The sequence below is a fragment of the Sinocyclocheilus grahami genome, unplaced genomic scaffold (genome assembly GCF_001515645.1).
Source record: "Sinocyclocheilus grahami isolate Dianchi unplaced genomic scaffold, SAMN03320097.WGS_v1.1 scaffold104.1, whole genome shotgun sequence".
Taxonomy (NCBI): Eukaryota; Metazoa; Chordata; class Actinopteri; order Cypriniformes; family Cyprinidae; genus Sinocyclocheilus; species Sinocyclocheilus grahami.
This window is the reverse complement of record NW_015505283.1, coordinates 1,047,508-1,056,210: the sequence shown is the minus strand read 5'-3', so window position 1 is coordinate 1,056,210 and position 8,703 is coordinate 1,047,508. Positions and strand designations below refer to the sequence as shown.

Below are 8,703 nucleotides of genomic sequence, written 5' to 3'. Positions count from 1 at the left end.
TCCATCCATGTGTCTCATTCATGATTACTCACTGTAATTGTGAGGCACTTTAACATCCTTACGTTGACATATTTCCATTTAAGAGGAGTACATTTTACATATGTGGCCTGACCAACCAGATGACTGAGTCACACGTGTAAATGCATCAGGTTGTCTCTCAAACCACCTCCTGAGGCATCTAGGTTTGCATTTACACTGGATCTTATCCCAATCTGATAGTTAGACCAAGTGTAAACACCCTCTCAGATCCTCAGGATTCTAAACTGAGTGCTCATTTCCCAAGCACACATACAAGCAAACGTCTGCACACACACACATCTGAAAACACACGTGTGTATCTTTCTTTCGCAGCTCAGCGTGTGCTTTCCAGCTCGTCTCTGATGCGTCCCACGTTCTTCGTACCGTCTCCGATGCTCTCTGCATCCTTAGGCTCTGCTATGGAAATATGCCTCAGTCTCCCCGCTAATTATTAAAGAAGCACCACCTCATTAACTGGGCTAGGGGATAATAAAAGATTCATGCAGCATTCTTAGCGTCGCTGCAGCTCTTCTCTCGCTCTTTCCCACTTCGTCTCGTCTCCCGAGGATTCTCACGCAAGATACTTATCTGTTATCCATACAGGTCCCTCTCACTCTCTCAGTTTATTCAGGCTGCCAGCCATCTTGTGTCATGGCTGTGTGCCCAGTGCCAAGATTGGTGGAAAGGTTGTGAATTAAAATGATTCACTATTGTGAAAAGTGAAAGTGAAAATGCATTCAAATATCTTAAACGTCAAACAATTATAATGTGAGATTGAAATCACAGGCACAGAGAAATAACACCTATTTAATCGTTAATAACTTGTTTCAAATAAAGTCGCATTTTTATGGTATTAAGTAGGGTTTCCCAGTAGAGTGGTGGTTTCAATGTTTTCAAACTTGCGATAACACAATGGGTAGATATGGCTGTTTTCAAATGTCAACAAACAATGGCTGAATTAAAATGTCACCATTGTGCTCCATTACATCCCATAGGCAAATACCCTCTTTTACAGCTCAAAACCCCCGTAATGAAATTCCTGTGGAAAATACCCACAGTTTAATAATCCCTGAATGACACAAACAATTGGAGATTTACAAACATTTAAAGATCACATCCAGCACTCGCTGATAAGATAATTTCTTGTGTCATTTTTTGAATAAACATGACACTTGCAGAGAGATCGTAGTGTTACTGAATGCGTATGGGAGTTTCCATGGCAAGGAATCACTGCCTAGTTCCTCCTATCGCAAAAAAGTCACTAATTTACTTTCTATTTCTTGTAATTGTGGTTCTCTTTTATGTCACACTGCGAGCATAGCTTCAGTTAGGAATTGTTAATATGACATACTTCAAATCCATTCCCAAGCAGTATTTAATACTTATTTAACATTATTTTATTTTATTAATCAAATGTAAACAAATTATTTATCATTTTATTTGATTTGATATTCGAGTCGATATTTATAATTTTGCATACAATAAATTGTATTAAAATACTTCTACTAAGAAAGGTTGTTTAATATGCAGTTATTTTAATTGGAGAGCATTTATGGCTTGCTGCTCAGCTTTTGGATATTTTGTAATAATCACAAACCTATAGTGACAGCGCAGAGGCATTTCATTGATCTCCTGTACTGACTTCTGCCATGTATCCACGGATCGAGAACTGATGGATTGCCCTTGTCTCCATAAACCATTAATGATCAAGACTTTCAGTACCTAAGCATGGACAAGAGTGGAGTAAACAGTGATTCACTAACAGTGGAAAGGGAATCTCAGCACCATTTAAAGGTTCACTGAAGTGTATTTCTGAACAGGTACAGTAAATTTCAACACAATTCTCTAATGAATATAATATTTTAGTGCTTTTATCTGCAGTAAGATGTCATTGACCTCGGTAAATCCAGTGATGATGATTCTAGTTTAATTTGCAGGGCTGCTTCAACAGGATGTGGCACTCTCTAAAAAGGGGTTTAGAGAAGTCAAACTCTGCTCTCGTCCCTGAAACAAGACCCTCTCGTGCAAAAGCGAAAGACTCTTCCTCGGTGGCCGTGTATCCACCCACTGTCCTCTCCCATGGCCCTGACTCACCATGTCCAGCAGCCTCCACTTCCCAGAGATGGGGCATTCTGTTCACCAAGAGGAAGCACTGCATGTATTTATAGACATTTCTCGTATGAAGTCTGAACAATAACAAACCCCCACCCCCTCAGCCACTTCAACACCACAACACAAAATAAGGGGTGGGGGGTTGAGTGCAGAGAGAATCAAACTTTAGTTTCGTTGTTTGATGATGACAGGAAAATAAAACTGAGAGCACTGCACTAGTTACAGTTTTACAAGGTGGTTTTGACAGCTAACATAGAATTGGGTGATTTCAGTGTGACAGTAATCAGGGGAAAAAATTGGGTTACAATTCTCAGCTCAGTTTATCTCGGATCAAAAAACTCAATTACATATATCAACCACAGCTTACACTCTTAAAAATAAAGGTTGCCATAGAAGAACCATTTTTTGGTTCCCCAAAGAAGCTTTCAGTAAAAGTTTTTGAAGAACATTTTAGAAATCTAAAGAACCTTTTCTGCATTTGAAAGGTTCCATGGATGTTTAAGATTCTTTATAGAACCATTGATGCCAATAAAGAACCTTTATTTTTAAGAGTGTGGTCTCTGAAGAACATTAAGAATTAATATTCGCTTTCAAACACTTTTTAAGAATATGATGTACTCTGTTGTCTTGTGACTTTTAAAAGCATTGTAAGCACAAATTATTATTATATTCTATTTTTATTATTATTTAAGAACTGTTGTATACACTGTAAAATAATTTGTTTCAACTTTAAAAAAAGTGTTCGTGCTGCCTTGAAATTTTGAGTTTAGTCAGTTTGGAATGTGTGACAACTAGAATATTTGAGTTGACTAAACTTAAAATTTTAAGGTTGCACAAACAATTACTATTTTAAGCTGAAACAACTGTTTTTTTTTTTACAGTATAACATACAACCAACCTAGCATGAAAATAAAGTTTTAAACATTAAATATCTGTATCCTCCCAGGTTCCATCCATCACACCTCAGAGATCTTGACCTAATCAACAGTATATCATTTTTAAGATATAGTTTTTGGGATAATATTTTGAATTGATATTCAATTCATAGTTTAAAATATTTAAATGTTGTTTTATTTATTTATTTATTAACTATAAATGTATGTTTTACTAACTCATTTAAAAGCCCAAAATATATTATCTTATTTATCTCACTCACACAAATGAAGAAGATTAGGTACCAAAAACTTTTTTTCACATTTATTTTTTATTCATTCGTGTAATTGTCTATTTAATTTTACTCATAATTACATCATATATTTACTGGGAGTTTGCACTTCTAAGGCAGCCAACACCCAAAACCTGACCTGATATGACCCTGGTGACACATATTACTTCCAATTCGTGATGAAAACGAGTTCCTAGTCCTTACTAAAAAATCAATTGAAAACACAAGGTTGAAATCCAGCTGCTCAACTCTTGAGAGAGAGAGAGAGAGAGAGAGAGAGAGAGAGAGAGAGAGAGAGAGAGAGAGAGAGAGAGGGACATGTTTGAATTGTTTGTGTCAATGGACATTAATCCTCCATGTCTACATGCACACCTTCATAAAGCTGAGGCACTGTAGGTAAATAAGCAGCTCCCGCAGCTGAGTTCTCAGTGGACCGTGCATCTGCCTCGAGGAACAGATGAGGTCTAATGCACAGGTAATTGTGAATATGCGGTGTGATTATTCTCACTGGAATATTGATTTAACCACAGCTGCTTTATTCTATTAGAGAATCACAACACCTGACTCTAGATTAAAAACTGAGATCTTGTGGATCTTACATTTTGTAAGTACAAACGGCTTGGTGAAAGTCTTTGTATTCCATTATTTATTTCGATCCCCATTAGTAAAGTGGCCACTAGTCTGATTGGGGTCCAATACTTTTTACATTTCACTCTATGACCATTTACATTAAAGAGTTAAGAAAAGTTAAACATGTGGTGTGACATTTTTTGACTTTTCATTTGTCACACTGCAGGATCATTTAAAATGAACCAGGAAAGGAAAAGCATAAGTAAAAATGGTAAAAAAAAAAAAAAAAAGTTTTTTATAAGTTCATTAAAATTTTACCTACATTTTTGATTGATTTAAAAAAGCATATGGACATGTTAGTTTAGACAAAGATGAATGAAATTTCTTGACAAAATAAGTAATTGAAATATACAACAACAAAACAATCAAAAACAACCCATAAAAAGCTACTACAAAAATGAAAGTAATTTAGAGAGCAAATAATTTACCTATTTCTTTGTGCATATCTCTATTTAGTAACTGTTTTAAAAAATATGTATGCTTCATGCAGCAGAAGCTCAATTTTTTTCTTCGAGAAGTTTGAATATGGTAATGCTAGATGATCCATAATAACGTGACTAGTTTTATAATCATGAGCAAACACCGTTTTCAACTGTGCTTCCAGATGACTTTTGGTATCCAGATAAACAATGACAAGGAAGGAACAATGAAGAACTCGCTGGTGTTACTGAAGATGATCTTGTTGCACAGTTTTGTACAAGCTGAACTTTTTACTTGGTCTAGTGTGGACTGTCAGTTTATACTTAGTTATCATGATAACTTATCTTTGACATATATTGTGATGTGACTTCTGTCCTAACACCACAAAATTTGTCTTTAACAGTTTAGAAGTGCAGCAAGCTGTTGAAGGTGTGAACAGATTATCATACAAATTACACCCAAGGTCTTGGTAATAACACAAAACAAAGACATTGGAATTGAGATGTTAATTTGTCAAGCGATAATGCACTTTAGAGGTGTGAGGTTCTGCTCTGACCAGTGTTGACCTCTGAGTAAACAGAGAGCTATTGTGACAAAACAGAGAATGTTGATTCCCTGTTCTCTCTAACAGACAAGCCCAGTGTTGTTGTGTTCAGAGCAAGTGATCAGGGTCCAGTTTGGTATGTTATACCATCTTCATCAAGATCATCGGACCTGAACCAGTAGGAAGCTACCCCACTATTTATCTTGTGCTCTGCAACTTCCAATAAATTGCACATGCAGCCCAAGTTTGCACCACCACCACTCCAGCCGGTGGCCCAGAATAGCACCAGCATTCCTTTCCCCTCCCCTCTCTCTCACACCCAGCAAAGACACGGCACAGCAGAGCGAGCGCTGGGTCACATGGACTGCCACAGAGCCGCCAGATCACACACACACACACACTCACACTAATGTACAAGCACTCACAATGACCAAAACAAAAACAGCTCTGGAGAACAACACGTAAGGACATATATTAAACTAGACTGATAAACAATAGGATTATTAATCAAAAAATGTTTTGTCTTCAATCAGAGTGGATATGTTTGTTATCTATGGTTAGATGCATGAAGAGTTATTGAAACACTATATAGGCCTACATACACACACATAATGTATGTATTCAGCATCAAGATTGTAAATCTATCTATCACTACTGAAAAAAAATAAGGAAAAGAAACAAATTTCACTGAAGAAATTGCTTGTAAATTTCACAATTAATTACAAAGAAACAAGTAACACATTAACCATTAAATACTGAAGTAGAAACACTGAAAACGTAGCCTACTTTCTTGTAAAATGTTCTCCAATAATCTTTGTTTTATTTACAACTTAATTTTTTTTACTCTGTCTGTCTGTATATCTATCTATCTATCTATCCATCTGTCCGTCCGTCCGTCCATCCATCCAACCATCTGAATTCAGCATAATCAACATTTTACATACATATATATAAACAAACGAAATAGATCTCTATCTATCCATCCGTCCATCCATCCATCTATCCATCCATCCATCCATCTATCCATCCGTCCGTCCGTCCGTCCGTCCATCCATCCATCCATCCATCTATCTATCTATCCATCCATCTATCTATCCATCCATCCATCCATCCGTCCATCCATCCATCCATCCATCCATCCATCCATCCATTTATCTCTGTGAATTCAGCACCATCAACATTTTACATACATATAACGAAATAGATCTATCTATCTATCTATCTTGCCCTTAAGCTTTACTTAAAATCAAACAGATCAGCTTCTTCTGAAGAGATTTCCTGTTCACTTTAAATCAGAAACAGAAAAACAACCCAAAAACTGTAGACATAAATTGGCCAGTGTTTGACAGAAACCGCTAGGGGTTCTATGCACACTGATATTAAGCAGAAGGGCCAATGACAACAAAGGATAGAGAGTGAACGATAGCTCCACCTCTCCGCTTTTCTCATGTATATAAAAGCCCGTTGAGTTGACCCAGAAAACACACACACTCTCTCTCTCGTTTGAAGATAGTGAGCTGCGCTCTTTTGTGCGTCGGTCCGCTGGAGTATGAAGCTTCACCTTGTGGAATACAAAGTGTAATTCTTCAGAGGCTTTTGAACAGATAAAGCTCATTTGTCCTGCCACGGCGGAGTCACTGAGCACAGGACACGGGGTAAGAGATTCAAAACGCTTGAGAAACTCACGGACTGTGTCTTAAAACGCAGTGCGCTGCCTATCTAGACAGCATTTTAGTCGTCATAAGCGCGTGTAGCATTTTACGCGCTTGCGATGTGCAAATGCTGTCTAGGTAGGCAGCTCTGTAGGTTTTTAAGACAGCGTCAGTGTTTTAGAGCTCGGGTGGCAGCTCCATTGTTTGCTTCACTGCACGGTGTCTTTCTTTGGATTGATGTTGTGCATTCTTTACATTTCTGTGTGTAAAGTACAGGATTATAATATAAAAATGGCGTGTAATATTTTTTTCTTACACAAATTTAAGGGTTTAATTTAAAATGCATTTTCAGTTGTCCTCATTGTTTAGATCTAGTAGATATACTTTTAATTTATTTAGATGGAGGCTGTGTGAAAGGTTTAGTACGGAGAATAATAATTCATTCAATTTCAAAAGTGTTGTTTGGATGTGCATCATTGGGACTTAAGAGGTTGCTGAGTGGGCAGTCAGGTGGGCTGAAGGGTGCAAAAAAGACGTGTCTCCTACCTGTCCAGTGAGAGTGGAAATTAGTGTAGTCTTTGCAGAATTTTTAATAAAACCTGTTAGATTTCATTGTGCATTTATAGAATTTGTGGGCAATTAATCTGGACGTAAATCAACTTGCTTCTGTTGTCAATAGTCCAATTCTAAACCTAATATCATCTGTTTCATTGAAGGGAGATTCTATGGCAGAGCACATGATGATGCCCATGAACCACGGACAGGGTAACGGGGGTCTGCATGGCTACCGGATGGGCATGAATGGAGGCCTGCAAGCGGGCCCCCAGCAGCATGCGCCCCAGCCCGGCCTGAGAGCAATGCCCAATGGACAGATGATGCACTATGGAGTGGGGCCTCAGGGAAACATGGAGGCTGCCATGCGCCAGAGGGCCAACATGGTGGGGCCTATGAATGGACAGATGGGTCACCACCAAATGCAGTCAACTAACATGATGTTCAACAACCAGGGCCAGCAGCAGCAACATCATGTTCAGCAGCACCAACAGCACCACCACATGCACCAAGCGCAGCAGCAACAGCCTCCGCAACAACAGCCTCCGCAACAACAACAACAACAACAACAACAGTACATGAGCGGGGGTCTCACTTCCCAACAGCTCATGGCTAGCATGCACCTTCAGAAACTCAACACCCAGTACCATGGACACCCTCTGGGACACATGAACGGCAACCACATGGGGAATGGGGCTCAGTTCCGCATGAGTCAGGCCCAGTTGAGCAACATGCAGCATATGGCCGGCCCGGCTCTCAGTCTCAATGGCATGGACGCCGATTTGATTGACGAAGAAGTTTTGACGTCGCTGGTCATGGAACTAGGACTGGACAGGGTGCAGGAACTCCCTGAACTCTTTCTGGGACAGAACGAGTTTGACTTTATCTCGGACTTTGTGAGCAAACAGCAGCCGAGCACCGTTAGCTGCTGAGACTGGAACATATGGATGCTTGAAGGCGATATGGGCAGCAAAAGTTGCTCTTTTGATCTAATTTTTTTTGTGATCGCCATCACCAAGACGAGAGGTGATCAGATGCCTCTTTGTCCACAGAAATGGGTGGTCAAGCTCCTGTCAGGACTACAGTTCTGTTTCTGGCTGGAACGCCGAGCGGCGGTCCATGGATGAATGTAACAACACTTCAGAACTGTGAACTTGGTGCAATGTAAAGACACTCAAACCTTATTTGTCTTCAATGCAGTTTTACATTCAAAAATGTATTTATTTATTGCTTATCAGATGTATTAACATAGAACAAAAAAGCAATGACATTAAGAACCTGTGGTTTATGGGACACTCCCAGAATGGTATTGCTGAATTGTTGTTTTTGATGATTTAGACTTAGAACTTTGTTCATCTGACCCAAACTGTAAGTCTGATGTTTTGTTGGATGGTAAAGTTTCAGCAAACCCAAACCACTGCTTGCTTACAATAGTGGTTAATGCCTGTCGTGATACAACTGGTCTGTCTAAGCTTTAGAATTGCCTTAAATCAAGTTGCTTTTATTTATTTGTCTCCCAAACCAACCCCCACCCCAACAGTCCAGGAGGGCTTAAACCTATGTGTGACTTGTAATAAAGATGGCCAAGTTTTAACTCTGGCTTAATTTTT

The 8,703-nt window shown here is 38.9% G+C and overlaps 1 protein-coding gene across 1 annotated transcript; it reads left to right on the top strand.

The window, feature by feature from the left end:
* The first annotated feature begins 6,351 nt into the window (after window positions 1-6,351).
* Window positions 6,352-8,703, top strand: cited4b (Cbp/p300-interacting transactivator, with Glu/Asp-rich carboxy-terminal domain, 4b). The gene is made up of 2 exons (XM_016276625.1): window positions 6,352-6,544; window positions 7,258-8,703. Exon 2 carries the CDS (start codon window positions 7,267-7,269, stop codon window positions 8,023-8,025), a length of 759 nt encoding a protein of 252 aa, XP_016132111.1. The 5' UTR covers window positions 6,352-6,544; window positions 7,258-7,266; the 3' UTR covers window positions 8,026-8,703.